The 24,234-nt window shown below is 46.7% G+C and overlaps 1 protein-coding gene across 1 annotated transcript; it reads right to left on the bottom strand.

Moving 5' to 3' along the window:
* Nucleotides 1–1,424: 1,424 nt before the first annotated feature.
* Nucleotides 1,425–23,840, bottom strand: LOC149326856 (carbohydrate sulfotransferase 9-like). Its single transcript, XM_089564706.1, has 3 exons — nt 23,743–23,840; nt 14,305–14,500; nt 1,425–2,081 (listed from the first exon to the last, which is right to left on the bottom strand). The coding sequence occupies exons 1-3, from the start codon at nt 23,838–23,840 to the stop codon at nt 1,425–1,427; spliced, it is 951 nt and encodes a 316-aa protein (XP_089420832.1).
* Between the last annotated feature and the right edge of the window lie 394 nt (nt 23,841–24,234).

Raw genomic sequence — 24,234 nt, 5'->3', positions numbered from 1 at the left:
ATCTTTTGTGCAACTCTAGGGGCGCACGTTTCTTAAAAAACTGAGTTTTCCCAATCAGAATTCTCCAAGTATCTATACCGTCCTAAGCAGTCCCCATTGAAGTAGTGCGCCGTAATCCCTCATTGACGTAGCCAGGTTAAGTACAGTTGAAGATTCAACAACATCCTCACATGGACGGTGCCAACAAAAATCGGCGCAAGCACTGACAGAGGTTCCGAGATAGTGGAATTGATGGATTTTGTCAGAAACAGGTCTAGCAGGCTTCTCTTTGAGTGGGAAAGGCAATTTGTTTAGCTGGAGCTACGCAGAGCTTCACAATTTGAACAAGTCGTTAGCTTTTTCCCGAACCTCACATCTTATTGGAATGCAGACCTTAGTCAACCAGGTCAACACTGGGATATTAAAGTCACCCATGATATGTACAGTATATTTGTTAAAATCAACACGATCATCACGAAGGTTTAGGCAGTTTGTGAAAGTGAAAACAGGCGAATAATAAAAGATATCTTAAGAACTGAAAATAAAAGAAGGCAAATGATGGAAAGAAATGCATGTATGAAACAAACTGTGCCTATTCTGTTTCTTTACCCATACATCTGTGACATAGTTTAAGAGCGTACGTTGTTGGGCTAGTCGGTCAATCATGGTGAATACAAGGGGGGGTACTGCGCACAAAAAGACAAGGACAAGAAGATAACACAACAAGCGCAACTGCGCTTGTTGTGTTATCTTCTTGTCCTTGTCTTTTTGTGCGCAGTACCCCCCCCTTGTATACATCTGTGACCATTCCAGTGAAAGGAAATAAACACTGGAGACACTAAACAGTCGTGGTAACTAAATATAGCATTATTAATGTCAATAATAACTGGTTTTTGAGGAAAAGAAATGGCGAATTATGTCTCACATCTCTGCGGACATCTGAACCGCGCCGTAAAGGAACGGATAAAAATGGAGTGAAAGAACAAGGGAAGAAAGATGTACCGTAATGGAGGGCTTGGGAATAATTTTGACCACCTGGCGATCTTTAACTGCTCTGACATCGCACAGCACACGGGCGCCTTTTGCGTATCACCTCCATCGAAACGCGGCCGCCGCGGTCGGATAGCAACAGGAAACTGCGGCTTAGTAGCCGAACGCGCTAATCACTGGGGCTGTACGGAGTGTGAAATTTGAAAGCCGAATACGGCACAGGTTGTTTAAGCATGAAGGCCTTTAAATTACTCTGTCATCCTGGGAACCAATCTCCCTAATTTAATCTGACTTAATATATTGCGCTCAAATAACCTTAGTTTTAAAACCCGCTCCACAATTTTACTTCAAAACTGAAGGTAAACAGGAATACCTTTTCATGAGACGCTGGTTGTTAAGAGTGCTAATTACCATATATAGGCTAGCATATTTTTCCTACGCAGGCAAGGAACGAGTTACCTCATGGTACAGGGCTGGCAACGATGCGTGTAGGGCGTCCAGTGAGGGTCCCAGGACGTCACGGGCTCGTTCAATATCTTCTCTACAAACTCTGCGAACGTGAATGTTCCGTTTGGTCCGCTGCCTACGAATCCTCCTTTGTACATCTCCTTGGCTCCCCACACGGTAGGATTGGTAGTCCTGACTTTATTCAAATATGCCGAGACCAGTCTTTCGAATGGATGCCGTACTATGATCACCTTGGTGTAGTTGGACCCAAGCATGTCTCTCCAGTAGGCCCCGGGAAGGAGGGCGCGATACTTTCTCCAGAATTTCATAAAAATGCTGTCCGCGGTGTGATTCGAACCCAAGGCCTTTTCGACTTTCAAGACGAGTGCCTTGAGACTGGATGTGGCTGCTTTCGGCACCGAACAAAACGAAAAGTGATGTGACTTCACCACATAGAGAGAACACGTTCTGCACGTGCAATTCGGTTCCTTTGATAACCCTTGGCGACCTTCAGTATGACGTAAACGGAGCGATTCGCCGTATTTTTTGCAGGCTGAGTCCATTCTGGCGAGCCTTGACGCCAGATCGTCCACAGTCTTTTCCGAGAGCGCCTCCAGACTGAGGATGGAGCGGTCACTCGAAGCGCTGCATTTGCACGCTGAATGCTGCAGCATGAAAACGAAAATATTTTTGCGCGTGAACGAAAATGTCTTGAATCCTTCAATTACCGCAGCCTTGTTATTTGCAGGCACACCTGCATATGACATTCGAACCATTCTCTGTTCATGACATGAAGAGAGTTTTACATACGAACGAATCAATTCGAGAAATATTTCGAATTCTTGAAGTATCCTTATGAAGAAATGCATTGCCGCGACACCTTACGCGAAATCGAACCCTTTGGCAAAGCACTGTGCATGGACTCAATGTTAAGTGAAATGCTATTAGCGTTTATCGCGTCGGAAGAGCTGAGACGTTAACGTTGCACATGCGAGAAAACTTTACTGCGAGTTCCACTTTAGCAGTAGCAGGCGGCCACGATAAACACTAGCAAATAACAGCGGTTTTCGGTAACATTCGTTACTTATTTTGACGTTTTATTTTTTCCCGTACGCTCCTTGTGAAACACCGCCACGGGCGAAAATGACCAACGCGTAAAGATCACCTGTCCTGCGCCTGTCCCAGCGACTCTTGTCACCCCACTCCTTTTTGGCCACATTTTTAAGTGCGTACACATGGCGGTTGAGCCTTCAGCTCATGCACAAGAGAATACAGGACTACTCCTTCGATATACGACGTAACACTAACCGTGACGATCTCAATAACGGTCAGCATTATTCAGTAACGTTTAGCAGACTGACACAGCACTTCCCAGAATGAGATAAATTAGATGACATCCTTTGTTCAAAATCGTCGAACTCCAGTGACGAAGATTTGTTACCCTTCCTGTCAGCAAACTATGGAAGTGTAACCAGACACAGCAGGGCCCCGACTGAAATCGAGACGCTTTACCAAGAACGGAAAACGCTGAACTGAAGGGCGACCGTAAATTTCCTTTTTGAAATGTACTGTGTGCTTGATTCCACTCTCTAGCTACAAAGGAATCGAGAGCAGTTCACGAACCGCAGTTCCCTGAATCTCTCTCTTAAGCAGGCAGCCACGATGGTTTGACGCGGGTCACAATACCCACTTCAAGAAAGGAAAAGCAATAAGTAATAAGTGTGAAAGTAAACGCGTAGCTTTTCAAACGAGAATCTTGCGATTCGCATTTACCAGTCCCGCTTACAGTTCTCACGTTTGTGCTAAACGTTTCATTAAAGGTTTCTATTGCGTAGTCCGCTAACGCGCTCTTGTTCACGCGCATGTCGCTTCTTTGTTGGGGCAGTTCATAGAAATTTTGCATCGAAAGAATTTCATAAATGCAATTTCCTAATTTTCTATGTGCCATCCAACCCTTCCACTCATGGCTCAGCAGCCTTTACTGGAAGTAGCACCTTCACTGTGCGAATAACTTCCTTGTTATTCCCACCGAACAAATTCTGTCAACGGTAATTGAGTTATTCTGTATCATAGCATAGCGCGAGCAGAGATTGCCACTGTAAACGAATATTATTTCAGGGTCGGCCGCCACTGAAAGTGAAGGGGCAGCCAGCTGTGTATCTGAGTCACCCGCAGGGTCTGTCAATGACATTCTCAACCAATCACAGCCGCGTTTCAAAAGCGTGCGAATGTTGCCGAAGCTCCCAAACATATTTCTTGCCTCAGAGATAATCAGCGAGCATAAGGGACACGCACAACAGCCAACGGAGACCTGCGGCTCCTTATGCATAAACGATAGGCTGAAGGCACCAAAGGACTATGTCGTCTAATTATGCGCTGAGTATGTATGGTTGCTCGCTCAGAAACACGCATACTCCCTTTATCATGTGGCTTGCGAACGCCCTCCCCCTATGGCATCAGAAACATCGCTGTTTAATGTTTGATGCAGCCTAATTTTGAAGCGTTCTGCATTCGAAAGAAACTTGTCATGACTCTCAATACGGCTGCTATAATAGTATGGAAGGAAAAGGTACAGATTTTGATTCTTTTTATCACGGTTTTCTTCGCGTTTAATAGTATTATTATTATTAATAGTATTGTAAGCACAACATGCGACCTTCGTCTTTATCTGTACATATCCATCATCATCGCTCATCTTCTTCGAAGGGTTGGTCGCCATATTTGCGGGTGCCATTAAAGCTCGCTCCATCCTGCGCTCTGTCTCCCGTCTCACAAGTGGAGGAGTGTGCTCTCGATCCCTGCGTCCTCTCCGCCGACAGACTGCAGCCACTTTCCGGTCGCCACCTGCTCGTACCATCCGCACCGATGGATACCGTCAGCGACAACACCACTCGTACTCCCGATGGGCCCCCCGTTCTTCTTCCTCTCGATTCGAACCGTCTGGAGCCAGCAATGATGAGCCAACCCGGTCCTTCCCAATCTTCTGGACACCCCACTTGGACCATCACCACACTCCAGCGCGAGCCTCCCATTTTTGCTGGTCTTCGTGGGGACGATGTCGAGGACTGGCTCGACCAATATAACCAGGTCAGTGCCTATAATCGTTAGGACTCAGCGATGAAACTTGTAAACGTGTCGTTCTACCTCACTGCTGTGGCCAAGACTTGGTTCGTCAACCACAAAGATGCCATCCCGGACTGGGCTCACTTCTCGGCACAGATACGACAAATCTTTGGCACATCTGGTGCAAGCCCCGCTGTCTACAAAAAAAAGCTAGATACGCGCGTTCAGCTACCCGGTGAGTCCTACACATCCTACAATGAAGACGTGCTTGGCCTGTGTCGACGTGTCAACAGCGCTATGTGAGAGAACGATCGGGTACGTCATCTTCTGAAAGGGCTTGGGTCATTTGCCTTCAATACGCTTGCTGCTCAGAACCAAACGTCAGTCCAAGACATCCGAACAACTTGCCATCATCGTGACGACCTTCAATCACTTCGATTAAAAGACACCTGGGACACCCCACTTTCACCCGACGTGGACTTACGCTCCCTCATTCGCTCCATTATCCGGGAGGAACTGCACGGCTCCACCTTACCACCAGTCGATTCCCACCCGCCTCCAGCCCCATCGTCCTCGCCTTTGAGTGATCTCATCAAAGACGAGCTCGCTTCGGTCACTCGTCCCTTGGCTGCGGAACCACCACCTGTACCGCGTTTTGTGCCTACCTATGCCCAGGTTACTGCGACGCCTCCTGCTGCTGTTTACCCGTCGCATCCACAGCCCGTCCAGCAAACTCCGGTCTCTGTGTCCCCGACCCCGCTATGTGTCCTGTTTGGAGTCCGCCTGCACGTCGGCCGGTGTGTCACTACTGCGGAATTCGCGGGCATGTTGCCCGTGTGTGCCGTCGGCGTCAGCACGACGAGAGCGAGTGGTACCCGGACTTTCGCAACGGAGCTAAGTACTCGTCACCTGCTTACCGTCCGACGTTTGCCTCCAGTCCTCCTCGTCGCCCATCGTACGGGGACTTCTCCCAAGACGCTCCGCACTCGTCGTACGGTTACCGCCCACCGTTTGCTGACCATACTAATTATCGTCCCTCCTATCCCTCTACCTCTCCGGACCGCTCCTCGAACGACAGGTCGTGGCGCCGCCGCTCCCCATCGCCTTTCCGCCGCTCGTCGTCGCCTCTACGTCCACCATTCTCCCAGACAACTGGCCACACGGAAAACTAAATTGTGCAGTTTCCGGAGGTAAAACTGCACCGCACGCCGCCCTCTCAATTCCTCCTGCACAGCCATCGAACATGTTAACCGTTGATATTGAAGGCACTGTAGTAGAAGCATTGATCGATATGGGCGCCGCCATTTCTGTAATTAGTTCTGCTTTATGTTCTCGTCTTCGCAAGGTGCGCACCCCTTACAGTGGTCCTCCTTTCCGTGCTGCCAATGATGAATCAATGCGTCCTTCCGGATTGTGTACGGCACGAGTCACTATCGACGGCATCCTGCACTACATAGTATTTGCTGTGCTTCCCTCCTGTGCTTATCCCCTCATCCTCGGCTGGGACTTCCTCCACTCTGCGCAAGCTGTAATTACCTGCTGTTCCCCTACTCTACAAGCTTCTGAATCCGACCTTTCTGCAGTTTCTGTCCTGCCTTCTCATCATCTGGTTACCACCGCTGATCATGTACTTTACCCCGGCTGTGAAGATGTCCTCTCTGTTGCTTCTGCCCACGTCAACGCTGGGGACGTTTTCGTCACACCAAGCCCCCGTCTTTTCTCAAGGGGCATCTTTCTCGTCGCGTCCCTGCTCCGCTTCACCAATGGGTCTTCACCACTGGCTGCCTTCAACACTACACCGGAACCCATTCTTCTGCGTCAAGGCACAGCCATCGCTTCTGTGGATACCACTCAACCTGTAGCCGTTCTTTCCTCTGCCCCATCAAGCTTCGCTCTTTCGACCCCTGCTTCTGCCTCTGCATCTATTTCAGCTGCTATCAGCCCCGGTCTCACCCTGACTCAAAAAGATGAATTGCTTGCCGTCTTGACCAAGCATGCAGCTTCCTTCAATACCCAGACAACAACCTTGAGCCAAACCACCGCAGCTAAGCATCGCATCTACACAGATGGTTCGGGCATCATTCGCCGTCGCCCGTATCGTGTGTCTTCTAGTGAGCGCAAGGTTATTCAAGATAACGTAGCCGACATGCTCAAGCGCCACATCATACGCCCTTCTTCGAGTCCTTGGTCTTCGCCTGTTGTGCTGGTTCAAAAGAAGGATGGCTCAGTACGCTTTTGTGTTGACTACCGCGCCCTTAACAAGATCACTAGAAAAGATGTTTATCCGCTGCCTCGGATTGATGACGCCCTCGACTGACTCCAAGGTGCACATTTTTTCTCTAGTATCGACCTAAGATCCGGATACTGGCAAATACCGATGCATGAGGCCCACAAGGAAAAAACTGCTTGCGCCACTCCCGATGGATTATACGAATTCAACGTTATGCCGTTCGGCCTATGCAATGCTCCGGCCACGTTCGAGCGCATGGTCGACACCGTTCTCCGAGGCCTGAAGTGGAAAACGTGCCTATGCTACCTCGACGACATAGTCATTTTTTCTTCGGCTTTTTCTGAACACCTTGTTCGTCTCGATGAAGTATTAAGCGCACTTTCTGAGGCCGGCCTTCAGTTAAACACCAAGAAATGTTGCTTTGCTTCCACTTCTATCAAGGTCCTCGGTCACGTCGTTAGTCAGAAGGGTGTAAAGCCTGATCCCGACAAAGTGGCTGCAGTTTTGCATTTTCCCTGCCCATCGCGCGTCAAGGACCTGCGCAGTGTTCTGGGGCTAGCGTCATACTTCCGGCGCTTCATACGCAACTTTGTCTCTATTGCGGCCCCTTTGCATAAGCTCCTCTGCGCTGGTCAGCCGTTTGTTTGGTCTGAGACCTGTGAGGTCGCTTTTACTACCTTAAAGAAGGCTCTCACATCTTATCCGATACTGGCACATTTCGACGACAAAGCTCCAACGATTTTACACACGGACGCCAGTGGACACGGCATTGGTGCAGTTCTTCTGCAGCGGTAGCACTCCTCGTGCGAGCAAGTCATCGCCTACGCCAGTCGTACACTAACTGCAGCGGAGCAGAACTACACGATAACTGAGCAAGAGTGCCTCGCTGTTGTCTGGGCCATTCAGAAATTTCGCCCTTATATGTACGGCCGCCAGTTCAGAGTTGTCACTGACCATCATGCCCTGTGCTGGTTGTCCTCGCAGAAAAACTTGTCCGGGCGCCTCGGCCGCTGGATTCTCCGCCTCCAGGAATATGACTTTACCGTCACCTATAAATCGGGCAAGAAACACCAGGACGCCGATGCGCTATCTCGTTGTCCCCTCGCCCAAACTCAACCTCCGCGCGTCTCCTCCGCATCCTCAAACTGCCAAACTACCCCTTCGACGGCTATCTCAACCTTGACCGCCGCACCCATTGACTTGATGCCAGCTCCCAGTCTTGGCGATCTCGCCTCAGCGCAGCGGGCCGACCCTTACTGCCGGACTCTTATCGACCGTCTGAGCGGTGCTACGCGGCCACCGAATGCCCGCCTACGTCGCCAACTTAACTCTTTCAAGCTAGTCGACAACATCCTTCTTTGGCACAATTACAGCCCCTTCGGTGACTCATGGGTGCCTGCCGTACCCCGTTCTCTTCGCCGAGAAGTTTTGCAGGCCTTTCATGATGACCCCACGGCTGGCCACTTAGGCTTTCAGAAAACTTATGATCGCATCAAGCGCCGTTTCTTTTGGCCTGGCCTCTCAACCGCTGTTGGAAAATATACTGCGTCTTGCATCTCTTGCCAACGTCGTAAACGGAGCACGTCTGCCCCTGCGGGCCTTCTACAGCCTCTCCCCTGTCCTTTCTCCCGTTTTGAAGTCGTTGGGATTGACCTCTACGGTTCCTTACCATTAACACCAACGGGCAACCGTTGGATCGTCATTGCCATCGACCACTTAACTAGATACGCTGAAACGGCCCCTGTTCCTTCCGGCTCTGCTTCAGAGATCGCCCACTTCTTCCTGAACGCCATCCTTCTGCGCCATGGAGCTCCTCGTGTCCTTATTAGTGACCGCGGCAAGTCCTTCCTCTGCAGCATCCTTGCCGAAGTTCTTCACGCCTCCAGAACAATGCACAAAACCTCTTCAGCTTCTCACCCTCAGACCAATGGGCTCACAGAGCGCTTTCATCGCACGCTGTCCGATATGCTAACCACGTACATCCAGCCCGACCACACCAACTGGGACACCATGCTTCCCTTCGTTACCTTTGCATACAATACTGCCGTGCAGAGAACCACCAGCTTCTCCCCATTCTTCCTTGTGTATGGACGTCAACCTACCTTCACCCTCGAAGCGTCTTTCTTCTCCGCCCCCTCAACCTCTTCCAGACTCTCTCACGAACAGTTTACTTCTCGTCTTACCTACTGCCGTACCATTGCCCGCCTGAATACCGACGCCTCCCAAGCCTCCCGGAAAAGCATCTATGATCTCTCCCACCGTTCCATATTTTTTCACCCTGGTGATGAGGTACTGCTGTGGACTCCAGTGCGTACCCCGGGATTCTGTGAAAAATTCTTCAGCCGTTATATTGGTCCGTATACTGTACTCGAACAAACGTCCCCGGTGAACTATCGCGTTGCCCCTGTTCATCCTGTTAATGATCGTCGTTGCAGAGGTGCCAAGATTGTTCATGTTTCCCGCCTCAAACCCTTCGCCCGTCGCCCTACTGTGCTATAACCTGCGCCCGGGCCGGTCGCATTCGTACGCGAGGGGAGAAAGTGTAAGCGCAACCTGCGACCTCGTCTTCATCTGTACATATCCATCATCATCGCTCATCTTCTTCGAAGGGTTGGTCGCCATATTTGCGGGTGCCATTAAAGCTCGCTCCATCCTGCGCTCTGTCTCCCGTCTCACAGTATTAATAGTATAGCCGTGTCAATTCTCATTTATCTGATATTTTTTTCTCCGTATTTCTCTATTGCTCGTTCTTCTCCTTGTGCATTTCAGGTGTCCCAGTAAGCGCTTTAGTAGCACTCAATGCTTGATTATGTGCGCTTTCGTCGATGCTCTCTCCCGGCAGGGCTATAGGAGGACGCAAGTGGCACGTCCTAGCTAATTTTGGCGCCGCACTCTTCACAATGGAAGCGTAACCCCGGCAGTAATAAAACACAGCTCAAGCTTGGCTTAGTAGAATTCAGTTATTTCATGGATACTGAATCGCGGTGCATAATAAATATTTGCACGCGAGTTAGTTTGAAAGGAGTCACAAGTGGCTGGAAGGAAAAAGTGCAAACAAGTGCCTTGTGCACGTGACATGCAGCTACTCCCGCCCTCTTGAATAGCCACAAAAGAGCTACGAGAGTAGCGACCAGGTAAGATGAGATGCACTAATTTTGCCGCTGAGCCTGAACCGCTATCAAACTTTTTATAAAGGGACTTGTGAAGATGAGCGCCATGTCGAAAGTGTACTGGCTGCGACGTCGTGCCGCAACTCCTACTACAAAGGAATACAAGTGTTGTTTAGCTGTCCCTGACTATCCACGCGTGTGTATCTCATTTTGCGAATATTGTTAGGGACACCGATTGAAAGGGTTGGCGATCATGAGTCAAATGATATTGTGATTTGAAGCCCATACAGCAAAGCGCCATCATCCCGCCAGTAACGAAGGACGAAGTAAAGAAAGCCTTAGGAGCAATGCAAAGGGAGAAATCAGCCGGTGAGCATCAGATAGCAGCAGATTTGTTGCCGGATGGAGGAGACATTGGGCTCGAAAAACTAGCCACCCTGTATACGCAATGCCTTGTGACCTCGAGCGTACCTAGAGCTTGGAAAGTCGCTAACAATATCCTAATTCATTAGAAAGAAGATGTCAAGGACTTGGAGAATTACAGACCAATCAGCTTATTGTCTGTTACCTACAAATTATTTACGAAGGTAATCGCTAGTACGGTCAGGACAACCTTAGACTTCAATCAACCAAATGATCAGGCAGGCTTTTGCAAAGGATACTCGACAAAAGACCATATTCACGCTATCAATCAGGTGAGAGAAATACGTACGCAGAATATAACAAGCCTCTATATATAGCGTTCATTGATTAAGAGAAAGCATTTTACTGAGTACAAACCTCAGCTGTTATGCAGGCATTGCGGAATCAGGGTGTAGAATTGTGTTATGAGAAAATATTGGAAGATATTTATAACCATTGCACAGCTACCATTGTTCTCCGTAAAATCAGCAATAAAATTCCAATAAGGAAAGGTGTCAGGTAGGGAGATACGGTCTCGCCTATGCTAATCTCCGCCTGTTTACAGGAGGTATTCCGGGGCCTCAAATGGGAACAGTTGGGGATAAGAGTGAATGGAGAATACCTGAGTAATCTGCGATTCGCTGATGACATTGCCTTGCCAAGTCACTGAGGACATGAACTGCACAGCATGATGAATGAGTTAGACAGACAGAGCAGAACGGTGGAGCTAAAAATTAACATGCACGAAACCAAAGTAATTTTCAACAGTCTAGCAAGATAAAAGCAATTGGTGGCGAGGTGCTGGAAGCAGTAAGAGAATATGTCTTTTTGGGGCAGGTAGTGACCGCTGATCACGATCATGAGAAGGTAATAAATAGAAGAATAACAATGGGGTGGAGCGCATATGGCAGGTTCTCTCAGATCATAAGTGGTAGCTTACCAATATCCCTAGGGAGGAAAGTATACAACAGCTGTATCTTACCGGTACTCAGTTATGGGGCAGAAACGTGGAGGCTAACAAAGAGTGTTCAGCTTAAGTTAATGACAAAGCAGCGAGCTATGTAAAGGAAAATGATAGGTGTAACGTTAGCAGATTGGAAGCGGACTAAGTGGGTGAAGGAACAAACGCGGGTTAATGACATTGTAGTCGAAATCAATAGGAACTAAAGGGCTTGGACAGGGCATGTAATGCGAGGACAAGATAACCGCTGGTCCTTAACGGTAACGGAGTTGATTCGAAGCTAAGGCAAACGTAGCAGAGTGCGGCAGAAAGTTAGGTGGGTGGATAAGGTTAAACAGTTTGCTTCGATACAGTGGCAGCAACTGGCAAATGACAGGGATAATTGGAAGGACATGAGAGGGGCCTTTGCCCTGCAGTGGACATAGTCAGGCTGATGATGATGATGGCTCGGATGGGGCCTCTCGGTACGGTTTCTGGCGAAGAGGGTGTGCATATCCAGTGTCAATGCGATGACTGGTGCGGGAGACGGGAATGTGGCGTGCACTGTCGGGTTGCGAGAAGTCCAAAATTTTATTCTGACACCGACGCATGGCGGAGCCTCTCGAAGAGATGAAGGAATACGCACACAATGTGGCTACTGAAAAAACTTTCCCGGTGTCCTACGTGAAGATATTAGGCGACAATAGGTGCAGCTACAGCACCAGCACACAAGCGCTCGCGCGCTGGCGTACGGGGCGAGTGGAAAGCAAGCTTTGAGGCTGAAATCAGTGCGCTTTAGTAATACTATGGAGTTCTTAAAGGTCATGCGCCCTGCTTATAACATCTTCACCATTGTAAATTTCCACATGTGTTGAATAGAAGTACAAGTAGTCTACTACTGCTTAAGCGTAGGCATGGTAAATGTTTTAGCGATAAGAATGTTTTGTTAGGAAAAAAGAAAAAAAAAACGTTAGGGATCCCTGCCGCACCCGCATTAGAGAAATACGTAAGCATTGGCGATACATTATCGGGGTGTTATCGATACCAGGATTTATTGTCTTATTTAATCAAGTTCAATCAACTGCCCATCTCAGCTTTCAAACTCCGCGCCACGCTTCGTCTTCAAACTTGGCGCCACGGGTTGGCTCAGACTGCACTTTCGGTCAAGTGGTGGCACACTTCCGGCGCATTCAATTTGGTGCTACGTTTGCTCTGGCCCCGCCCACTTTGTGGACATTGTTGGCTCCAGTTGAGTAATTAACCCAACTAAAGTCCAGCGATTTCCCGTAGGAGGTTTTATGATGCTCTGTCCAATGGTATCATTTTTTTTCACATAAACCAATTCGCTAGGATGTAATGATGCGTACAAGCTCGTGATGACCCGAAATCGCAAACCTAGCCATACAGTACTGACGCATTAGTAAACAGGCACCACCACCGTCGTACAAAACTTTTTCGGACCCATTCTGCCCATAGCTATGTCTCCGCTCTACCCTCGCCCCTGCCAATTAGCAAGCTTTATCACAAATGCCTTTTTCATTGGCCAAAAATTAGCCGGTCGCCACCTTCCGCACAAATCAGGACAGAAAATTTCCTCAGTCGTATTTCACTACCAGACTTCGCCATATCCAGCGGAGTTTTTGTTCCCTTTTCCACCATCCAATATCTAATATCCAAATCACAAGCATCCTCCAAAAGCACTTTTAAGTGGCACCAGGAATATAACAAAGCCCGAACTCAACTTCGCCCTTTCCTCCATACAACTCTGTTGGGTTTTCAATCTTGAGGCGATAATATTACTTTTCATTCGTACATTTATAAAAACTCATTATTTTTATTAGTTTTTATTGAAGCTCTATGGGCAACATATTGTATGCTTCTCATGAAATTCGGTTCAAGCTAGCCTAAGCAGTCTACCTTCTAGGCTATGCTTGCCCCTGGGCTATAGCCGTAGGTTCTGTGTAATCGCTGTTTGCAGCGAGCGATGCAGCAGCTTAAATAATCTGTGTTCGGCAGCTTGTCGCCAAAAGTCCTCTCTCGAAGTTTAGTAGTATTCTGACTACCTAAAATGGCATGAGTTGGAAAATGTACCCCTGGTCAGCCCTGCCGCAGGACTGCCAAGGAGGCCCTGCGAAGAGGGCCCGGAACAACATAGTAAAGGGAAAGGTGTTGAAAAGGAATAAAGCTCTCCGCTAGCACACTCTCTTTAATAAAAGAGAGTTTGCTAGAGGACAGCTTTATCCCGTTTTTCTAATTATATAGGTTTACTCGTTCTTAGAGCCAACGGCCCTTGTGAATTCTCAGCAGAGGAGAAACAGAAGTAGCCGGTATTAGTGCGTTCTAGTGCTTTGTACAGATCCTGTTTTGAAAACATTTTCCCGGAATAAGAATATTCCTTGCCGGTGGGAATAGGCGACCAAAAGAGAAACTCCGCTTGCCTTATTGCGCAATCACCAGCTTTGAGAAATCTCAGATATTTAGTGTTTTGTTTGAAAATTATTAGAGATTCTCTAGTTTCCAACAGCCCTGGGCGTTTTTGACTCAATAACTCTCCCGCATCGGCCTTTACAATAAATCACAGCGGTAACTATGCAACCCGCCTCATAGAGCTGCAAGGGCAACTCGCAAGGCCCAAATCAAATGTCTCTCTGAGCACTTCTGACGAATCGTGATTTGCCACCATAGGAACGTGCAAACTGCCTTCCCATTGATCCCAGCATGGCGACTTTGTTTCGTGGCCATCCTGAAAGTTAGGTTCCGAGAAAATCAGCAACACACCATAACAACCGGGAGCCCTTGTGGTTTTATCAAGCCCACGGTAATTATAATTCAGGGACAAGTAGAGCGTTTTGCGAAAACAATCGAAAGCTCCTATCGAATAAAAGAAGACCATGAAAAGACTGCGGAACATTGCGCCTTACTTATATTGATCGAGAAGGGCTACGGTGCGTGAATTCACTCAACAGTCATACCAGCTGGCAATACTGCTAATCTATTTTGAGAGCTCATTCATTACGCAACCTTGCTGTTTCAAATTACCTACGATCGTAAAGCACACAGGTATGTGCGTAGCGGCAAATACACCATAAATGCACTCAAATGAAGTACTGTCCACTCTGGCTGTGGCTCACACATTCGCTCACCTGTGGGTAGAAGCGAGAGTGGCTAAGAAGGCCGAGGTTGGCGACGGCAGCAGCAGCCATCACCAATCCGAGAACGAGGGCCTTAGTGGACGCTCTTCCCGTTGCCGGAACACAGATCCACCGGTAAAGCATGCGGCCCCAGCAATCCCAGCGCAAGTCAGCGATGGCACATACGCGCGCTTCGTGCCTTCTTCTTCTTCATCCTCTTCATGCTTCTGTTTTCAGTCGTAATTCTTGCACACGCTTCGCTCCGCGCAAGCAACCACCTGGATACGGCACGCCGCGTGTCAAATGAAAAGAGGTTGTATTTTAGGTTTGGTTTGGTTTATGGGGTTTAACGTCCCAAAGCGACTAAGGCTATGAGAGACGCCGTAGTGGAGGGCTCCGGAAATTTTGACCAGCTGGGGTTCTTTAACGTGCACTCACATCGCACAGTACACGGGCCTCGAATTTCTCCTCTAAAGAAATTCAACCGCCGCGGCCGGGATCGAACCCGCGTCTTTCGGGCCGCTCCGTGGTAAATTTTCTCAAATGTAGAAGAGTGTACGGCAACAAAATTATACACGTATAGAAACCTAACTGAATGAATTTGGCAAAAAAGGTGAAAATATCAATATACCAGAGCGTATATTTTCAAGCGCGACATGTATAGATGTACCATAGCCAGTGGCTTCTTAAGGTAACAACTAACCAAAGCTGCTGAATGACGAAACAAATAAAATTAATATACGCAGGGGAAGATAAGAACCCTTCGAAAATAAAAAAAAACATGGTCTGATAGGTAGCTATGCAAAATAGTGCCATTTTGGCACTGGCTATATCCCTTCTAATATTCGCTCATCAAGAAAGGAGCTTTCGCTTTGAGAGGGCGTATTACCCGTTTTTGGCGTATAATTCGCATCTGATCTTTATGGTACCTCTTTTACTAATTTACTACTACGCTGTTCATTGTTGTTCCCCGTTAGTTTAAATAGCCGTCCGCAATGATGCAGAGTCCAGTACTAAGCTCGCCGAATCACCTAAGCCTGCATCGTTCCATCATAGCATTGAGTTAGACGAGTTAGCCATTTTTTGCTGTGTGAATCGTCGCCGAGACTTAACTTGGTTAAGCCTGGAGAATGCGAAGCATCATCGTGTCGCGTAATTTGGAGGCGCACAACCACAGCGACGGCGCGAGGTGGGCCCCCGTTTCTCCACTGTCGTGACGTCATCAAGTCACGTGGTGTGACGTCATGTATCACGTGATTTGGAGGCGCACAACCACAGCGACGACGCGAGGTGGGCCCCCGTTTCTCCACTGTCGTGACGTCATAGTGTCACGTGGTGTGACGTCATGTATCACGTGATTTGGAGGCGCACAACCACAGCGACGGCGTGAGGTGAGCCCCCGTTTCTCTACTGTCGTGACGTCATCGTGTCACGTGGTGTGACGTCATGTATCACGTGATTTGGAGGCGCATAACCACGGTGAAGGGCTGAAGTGGTAGCTAAAGTAGTATGCTTCGCATAAAAAAATGGTTGTAGTTTAGCTCTGGTTAAACCTGGAGTGACGCGATAGCTGAAGCTGGCCGACTGGAACTCGCTCAGTCAAACTGCAAAGTCGGTCTTTCGCCGCTCCGTTTCGCTGGGCGTTCCTTCTTCGTCTTCGTCCCTGGACGTGGATTCCCCCTTTCCCTCACTCCCGTTCTCCGCTCCTTCCTCACTAGGTTTCGCCGGTAAGCTGTGCCGCCGGCAGCTGCTCCGCACCACGCGAGCAACCACGTGACAAGCCTCCGCAGCGCCACGCTGAAGGCTCGAAATGCTATCATAATAAAGGCCCGATGCGCCCACAGCAGCTGAGTACTCTGACGTCACTCCGTCCATGCCCACAACTGACAAGGCGGGCGGCGTCTGCTCCGCCGTTAGCGCATTGGCGAGGCGCGCTCTCCAGCTGGGGGCTATGACGCCACTCCGCGCATGCGCACAGCTGGAGGAGTGGTGGTGCCACGGCTTAGCGCGCAGCCACGCTGACCTCGCGAAGCGCGATGGCGTAGAGTAGCAGTCGCTACAAAAAGGCAAAACATTACTCATGAAAAGAAAATATGCGCAAGACAAGCGGAATTATTTACTGTTGTAGGTAAGCCCACAAGCAATCCGCGGCAGTCTTTAAAGTAACAAGCTTGCCGCATTGACAAGGAGATCTGGATACGGAGAAACTATCGGCTGTGTTTTCACAGGGCTATTTGAATAGTCCGAAGGCTGCCAGGATTTCCGGTCAACAATGTGGAGTTCGTGTCTGCCAAGCAGGTATGCGAAAATTAATACTCTTCGGCAATCCTACCGGCATTGAATTTTATATGATTGTTGAATATATTTTTTTATTGTATGCAAGTGGTTTTAAAGAAGGAGGCCCCGAAGTAGAACAGACCCGTGGGCTTCCCATTAAAAAGTGCGTTGAGCCTTTAGAGGAACGGACAATTTCAGTGAACACATAAGAAATAATGTAATGTTATCAAGGTTCATGAATACAAAAGCAGAGCAATAGCATAATAATATACAATTTTAACAAGCAAATCATACGCCCAAAGAAAAGTTACGTTTTGAATGAACGTTTGTAGCAAGTGTAGAGTGAGGCGTTTTTTAAACGAATATTGTTATCCAGATGATTGATTGAACGTCAGCAGTGTATTCAAAAATGGCACTGCAGTAAGCAGTGCCCTACGTTTATTTTAGTTTAAAGTAGATTACACATTTTGTGTATAGTTTTTTTTATATGAAACAGAGCGAAGGGGCTCATACCTATGGTTTTCTTGTGAGGTCAAGAGACAAGCAAACCTAATCCCATTTTTAGCACAGTTAATAACGGAAAAATATTAAGCCCACGAGGCCAGTTCACTCAAATTCACGAAAGCAAACGAGATTGTGATCTTGATCAATGGGAAAACTGCTCTCTAAACATTTATAGCTCAGAAACAATTTATAAAAGAAGAAAAACAATGAACTGCCGCCGATCGGATCCGAAGCCAGTATCTCCGCATGTCGCGTGCAGGGCTCTGCCAAGTAAGCTAGAACGGGAGCTATGCACCACTTTCTATTGAATTTGTGTTCAATGTAACCTAACCATGGGTAGTTAAATGGTTGGAAGATAAGAGCGCCCCTTTTGAAATGAGGTGTAGGTTGCTTGCGAAAGGCTCTGCTTTTCTTTTTTATTTTTGTTTACCTCTGTTATAACCTGATCTTAAAATTCGCAATTTTCCTTGAATACGTTTGTAGTCCGATATTTAAACCTTATATCAACTCTCTGCTTTTGAGCCACCAATCGTCCAATCGCTTTTTCCTAACTTCCACGGAGATATATTTAAATGACCATTGGTACGCGTATCTCTATACCCGACGGCCTCAGGAAGAGTGACTCTGCGTGCACCGACATCCAGATGGATACCATCACATTGATCAGCCGCTGAATTGTTTCTACGCAATTGCCACAGGCAACCCAAGTGTCCCGTGCTTCGTTAAATTTACTTTTGAAGCAGAGCGTCCTAAGACACCATGATCTGGCTTCGAAGAGTAGGGCACTGCCTCTTGAGTTATCATAGCACGATTTCTTCCATATATGCCTACTTTGGCAGATATAGTTTTTCGGATATGGTTCGGCACTATCATTCCTTTGCGTTAAATTGATGCAGCTTTTACATCCCCCGTTTTTTACCCATTGTTTAATGGTCTTTGTTTCTCCGTCCTCTCGCCAAGAATACTTACTGGTTACTTTCCGAGACCTTTTCCGCCATTAGAATCACCGCTTTTTATGAATAAGTATTGAAATATGTTAGCTGCCCACATGTTATTGTCCAGTTTCCTGTGGCGTTCTTCATGTAATAATTTTTGCACTCAGCTTCCGTGCTTCCGAAAAAGCCCACCACATATCCCCCTGTACGGAATGGTTCGTGGTTTTTCTGTGGGCATTTAGTGCTAATCTGGGAGACATGGGAGTATTCACCGCACCACCCTTAACCGTAGCGGCGGATAATGTAAAGTCTCTTATAGCGCATGTGCCACATAGAACGCGAACGTACGCTGAAGGAGGGAGCTGGAGGAGAACCATAAGCTTCCCAATGCAACGAGACTGCGAGAAATGAGGCCCTCGTTAAGCTAATCAGTAGATAGTGATTCAAGGGCTCTTAACCGTACACTTATAAACAGAGCTAACAGTCAATGAAACCCACGAAAGAATACAATTGTGTGTGTGTGTGTGTGTGTGTGTGTGTGTGTGTGTGTGTGTGTGTGTGTGTGTGTGTGTGTGTGTGTGTGTGTGTGTGTGTGTGTGTGTGTGTGTGTGTGTGTGCGTGCGCGTGCGCGTGTGCGTGTGCGTGTGCGTGCGTGTGTGTGCCCATGTCCACGTCCATTCTTGGCACCATGTCCTTCCTTCCTTTTTTTACTCCTATCTACCAGCCCAGCATTTGCACAATCGAGGTTGGAAAGGATAGAAATCAAATCAGACATTTCTGCTTGATTCATACCGGCAGCGAGGAAACACAAAGAGAAGGAACACGCACAAACACGGGCGAACGTTGCACTCCCAACTGGTTTATTGGGAAAATTTTCGGGCATAAAAAGGCTCGCGTGTCTGCGCACTACAGAGAGGACAACAACCACAACAACCACGTGCCAAGGTATTGCAACAAAAACATTTTATTATATTGCCGCGAAAAGGTTGAACTCCGCAGTGTACATCAAAGCCAAAGCATCATTAATGCAGCCATCTCTTTTTCTTTTCTTTATATGAAAGGCCTCCAGGACTTCACATACAGTTTGACACTTGCTGCTGTCTACAATTCTAACAATGTCGAATTGTGGCGATCATGTCGTGCATAACTATCAGTGCTTAACCAAGTGCACGTTTTCTTTCTTCATTCAATTCCTATAGTGCTCCCCTAGCCGGTCGTTGTTATATCGCGCCTTTTGGTCGGTGTACACTTTCCCACATGAAAGCTGCTGCTCGTATACCATCCGCGAAGCACACTGCACATAGGCCGTGGTGTGCTTTTTACAACAACCGCTTCTTCTTGTCTCACTTCCTGAAATACGGGTGCACAGCTTTGAAAGTTTCACCGGGGTCCAAAAAGCGAGCGACACCTATTCGCAACTTTGTTCACGTTATGCGACACTTTTTGTAGGCAGGGGACAACTTCCGTTCGCAGGATTCTGTCCCTCTCCTCGTCTCGGTGTTCGCTGTGCGTGCATTCACTTATTTTCAGGCTAGCTTCTATATACCCCTCATATATATACCCCAAATATCTTTCCGTGCTAACTCATCTCCTGAGTGAATTACTAAGGCAATGTGATCACTGAATTGGAAGTAGTAAGTCATTCTCCATTAAATCTCATCCCCAAATGATCCCAATCCAGGCCACTGAATACCTCAGCTAAACTGGTTGGTGAATAACATTGGCGAGATCGCGTCTTCTTGCCGGACGCTTCTCATGATGGGAGTATTTTTGCTGACTTTATGGCGGTCTATGGTGGCTGTGCAGCCATTATATATATATATATATATATCTTCCAGCATTTTTACACAATGCTTTTGTACACTCTGATTTTGCAGCACCGGCATGACTGATGACATATCGGCACTGTCAAATGGTTTCAAATGCGCTGAGTCAACAGCATTTGACTCAGCGAAAACAGGATAAGCGCTGCTTCATAAGTTTACATAACCCGCAAGGTCACCTTTAGTGTCGAGGCGACTATGCTTGCCGCCACCACGGACGCTCATCTCCCATACCGAAGCTATCATTCACACAGGGAGGGAAGGTTTTAGGGTGAAGAGTAGAAACCTTGAACGGTGGGGGTCGGGGCCATGGTCAAGGTCCGGGCGACGTGGTCTTTCTACCATTCGGGAGGCTCCGTGACATTCCAGCTTAGACGGTGCAACACAGACGACATTTTTTTTTCTTTATTTATTCTCAGAAACTGTACACAAACTGTTGGTTGGACCCATAGCCTTTACGGCTAGTGAGGGGTCCAAATACAAAATAAGCACAATATTACTGCAGACCGTATAAAATAAAAAAACTTCAATATTAACACACACAATTGAATTCATTCCTACATTTCCATGGAAAATAAATAGTGTTTTAAAGATGCCGAAAAGTTATTTTTTTCTTTAACTTCATTTGGGATTTCATTCCACACATGGGCTCCGCTGTATTCTAGGAGTCTCCGGCCGTACATATTGTAACAAGGTGGTAAATTAAATAGATTGTTAGTTGCAGCTCTTGTTTGTTTCATTGGTAATCTAAATAAACTAAGGGGCAGGGGGTTGTTAGATATTACTATATTGTTTACTATTTCAGCTATCTTCAGTTTATATGCCATTGATAGGGGTATGATACGAAGCTGCTGAAAGAGTGGCCTGCTGGGGTATGTATTATTTGAATAAGTTATCATACGAATAGCTCGTTTTTGAAGGCGAGAAACAGGATCTAGGTATGTTTTATATGTACCACCCCAAGCTTCCAGGCAATAAGATAATTGACTGTGCACAAAGGCGAAATACAGAATGCGTAGAATTGGAAGATTAGGTTTGGTTTTGGTTTAATGGGGTTTAACGTCCCAAAGCGACTAAGGCTATGAGAGACGCCGTAGTGGAGGGCTCCGGAAATTTCGACCACCTGGGGTTCTTTAACGTGCACTGACATCGCACAGTACACGGGCCTCGAATTTCTCCTCCAAAGAAATTCAACCGCCGCGGCCGGGATCGAACCCGCGCCTTTCGGGACAGCAGCCGAGCACCATAGCCACTGAGCCACCGCGGCGGCAATTGGAAGATTAAAGCAGTCCCTGGCCTTTAGTAAAACATGACAACCATAGGCTAATTTGGAGCAAATATTATTAATTTGTTCTTTCCAGTGCATATCAGCCGCGAACAGGACACCAAGATACTTGTATTGAGGCACACTCAGCAGAGTCGTGTTGTGGATAGTTATAGATATATGTTCGTAGTTCATGTTCTTCCTGCCCGAGTGAAACACGGTGTACTTTATTTTCTCAGTATTAAGGGTTAGCCGATTACTTTTAAACCACTGCGAAACTTCACTAAGCTCTTCATTAAGTATACATTTTTAGTGCCTCTAAGTTTTCCCCTGTAAAAAGTAATTCAGTGTCATCGGCATATATTACAGCTTTCGAATATTTCGGCGTTGTTGGAAAGTCATTAATATACAGAGAAAAGAATAGCGGCCCAAGCACGTAGCCCTGAGGCACACCTAGATTAATGCTTTGCGGTAGTGAGGCCAAATTGTTAACGACAACATATTGTTCCCGTCCTGTAAAATAGCTTTTAATTAGATCACAAATTTCCCCTCTTAAACCGTAAGCTTCCAATTTCTGTTGCAGTATTGTGTGATCAACCGTATCGAAAGCTTTTGATATGTCTAAATATACTACTATGGCCAGCTTGTTATTATGCAGTGCAGAATTTATAAGTTGTGAAAGAACAAGAACTGCGGTTGACGTTTACCTTTGGGGCCTGAAGCCATGCTGATTATGGCATATAATGTTATATTTATTCCAAAAATTTTGTATACGTTTACAAAGAACCTTTTCAAAAACTGTATTAATTGCATTTAATACCGATATTGGTCTGTAGTTTCGCGGATCAGATCGCTCGCCGCCTTTATAAATAGGTACAACCCGTGCAACCTTCAGCTCGTCAGGATATATTCCATTTGCCAATGAATGGTTAAAGATGTGTAATAGATGGATCGCTAGTATATCAATGTTGTTTTGTATCAGTCTAACGGATATTGCACCAGGTCCTGCCGCCTTGCCGGCTGAAAGGCTGTCGACTGCAGTGATTATTTCTTCTATGTCTATGTCAGGCAAAGCAAAACTGTTGTTAACACGTTCCGGCATCTTCGCCGTAGGTGCGTCAGCATGAACCTGCGCGGCAACCGTAGGCCCAATGGAGGTAAAATAGGTAATAAATGATTCTACTCTGTCTTCGTCAACTGTCTCAGGGAGTGTTGCTGTACTGGATCGCAGGCCGATTGCGTCGTTTACTATATCCCACTTTTTTTTTTGTATTTCCATGCGCCTGTTTCACCAGCGATGAATAATATTCCTTTTTTCGTTTTCTCATAAGAGATACAGACAAGTTCCTGCAACGCTTATACTGGGTTAGGTAGTATTCGTTTGATCTCAACTGCTTCCATTTGTGATACCATTTGTCCTTATCTTTTAACATGGCTAACATTTCAGCATTCATCCAAGGACACGTTGGCTGGCTGTATTTATTAGTGTTCGGAAGAGAGCTCTGTTCAATGGCATTTTTAAGGATATCTAAAAAGTTCTTACACTCAGTATTTTCGTTTTCATCATATGCTGTAGTGAAGTCGGCTTGTTCTAATGTTTCACGTAGTGCTACATAGTTTATCTTACTACGAATTTTACACTGCTTCAACTGCGCTTGTGGAGGCAGGTCTTTTTCTATTAGAAGAAAAATAGGTTAATGGTCGGCTACCACCTCAGCGCAGGTACCGGCCAGCACACCTGAGACAATATCACAGAGGGCGTAATCTATTACAGTACTTGAAGTACTTGTTACGTGGGTAGGTTCCGTAATAAGGTTACGTAAGGCAAATGATTCGAGAAGGAAAGTGTAGCTGTTCTGTACTCCTTGTGTTAGATCTAAATTGAAATCGCCCATTATGACAATATTAGAGCGACGCCCATGAAAACATTCTGTTAGAATCATTTCAAACTTCTCAAGGAACTGCGTTATCGATGTGTTTGGTGGCCGATAAACCACACCAACCATCACACCATCCTGAAGTTTTATGAACAGGGTTTCAATGCAGTCAAAACTAACAGACGCCACTCCCATTAGCTGGTAGGAGACTCTATCTCTGACAAACATCCCTACCTGGGATAAAAATTTATAACCCTGGAAAGAGACTACTTCATCACGCTTGAGCCACGTTTCACTCACGGCTATTACATCAAAACAAGATTCATACCTTGCTATATGTACAATCAAGTTATTTAGGTTACTTCGTATGCTGCGCACGTTACAATGCAAAATTGAAAAGCTTCTATCACGCATCAAATCGTCAACTTGTTGAAACGTAAAAGCCATGTCAAAAGAAACAGAAAAAATGTCATGCTAAGATCTAAACGACAGAAAAAAAGAAAAGTCACACAACGTTGGCCAAGTCACCTTCACTTGTGATGTGCAGAACAGTGGAGCTGTCTGCCCTACGCATCAAAATTTTTTCTTGTGACAACCAAATAAACTTCCTGTTGTGGTTCTTAGCTGCTTTCTTTGCTTTGGATAGTAGTACTTTGTTTTCAACGCACAGGTGCTCATTAACAAACAAGGGTTCTTGTTCATCAAAACAAAGCAGTCTCGTGTTCAGTTTGGTCTTTTTAGCAGCATTGAACACTTTATCTCGCACAGACCTTGTGACAAACTTGACCACCACTTTTGGCTTATCCTTATCTTTAGAGCGCACTCGATGCACTACATCAATGTCAGACTCGGCAAGCTCGACACCCATGCAAGAAGCCACCTTCTGAACAGAGTTGACAAGGTCCTCATTCGGCGCAAGTGGAAGTCAATTGATTTCAAGATTTATGTTCGCGGTGAACTGCTTTAGCTCTAACATCTGTTTTTTATTGTCTCTTGCAGTTCATTTCTCAGAAGCTCATTTGTTTTCTGATAATGTTCATTTTGTTTTTTGACTTCCCCAAGCTCCCGACGAAAACCTTCCACATCTGCTATGAAGTTTTCAAACCCCTCATTCATGATTTCAATTGACTCTTTAATGCCAGAGAGCTCAGCGCGAATTTCCGTGCTTGAGCCGCCCATTTTTTTGACGTTGCTTTTCATGTCGGATGCAAATACATCAAGTTTAATTAGAAGTTCGGTAAAGATTTTCGCTACTTCCTTAA

Source organism: Amblyomma mixtum, chromosome 10 (assembly GCF_055824585.1).
Source record: "Amblyomma mixtum isolate Tamu chromosome 10, ASM5582458v1, whole genome shotgun sequence".
In the NCBI taxonomy this organism is placed as follows: domain Eukaryota; kingdom Metazoa; phylum Arthropoda; class Arachnida; order Ixodida; family Ixodidae; genus Amblyomma; species Amblyomma mixtum.
The sequence above is the reverse complement of the archived record's forward strand: the minus strand, read 5'-3'. Positions and strand labels throughout refer to the sequence as shown.

Bases quoted from the DNA above. Each gene is read 5' to 3' on its own strand.
- LOC149326856 (XM_089564706.1), bottom strand. From the start codon at position 23,840: ATGGGTGTCGAGCTTGCCGAGTCTGACATTGATGTAGTGCATCGAGTG. The intron at 14,501-23,742 runs GTCTGTGCGAGA...AAGAGGATGAAG, and splicing joins GTGGTCAAGTTTGTCACAAG to AAGAAGAAGGCACGAAGCGC. The intron at 2,082-14,304 runs GTGAGCGAATGT...TTCATGCTGCAG, and splicing joins ACTCTCGCTTCTACCCACAG to CATTCAGCGTGCAAATGCAG.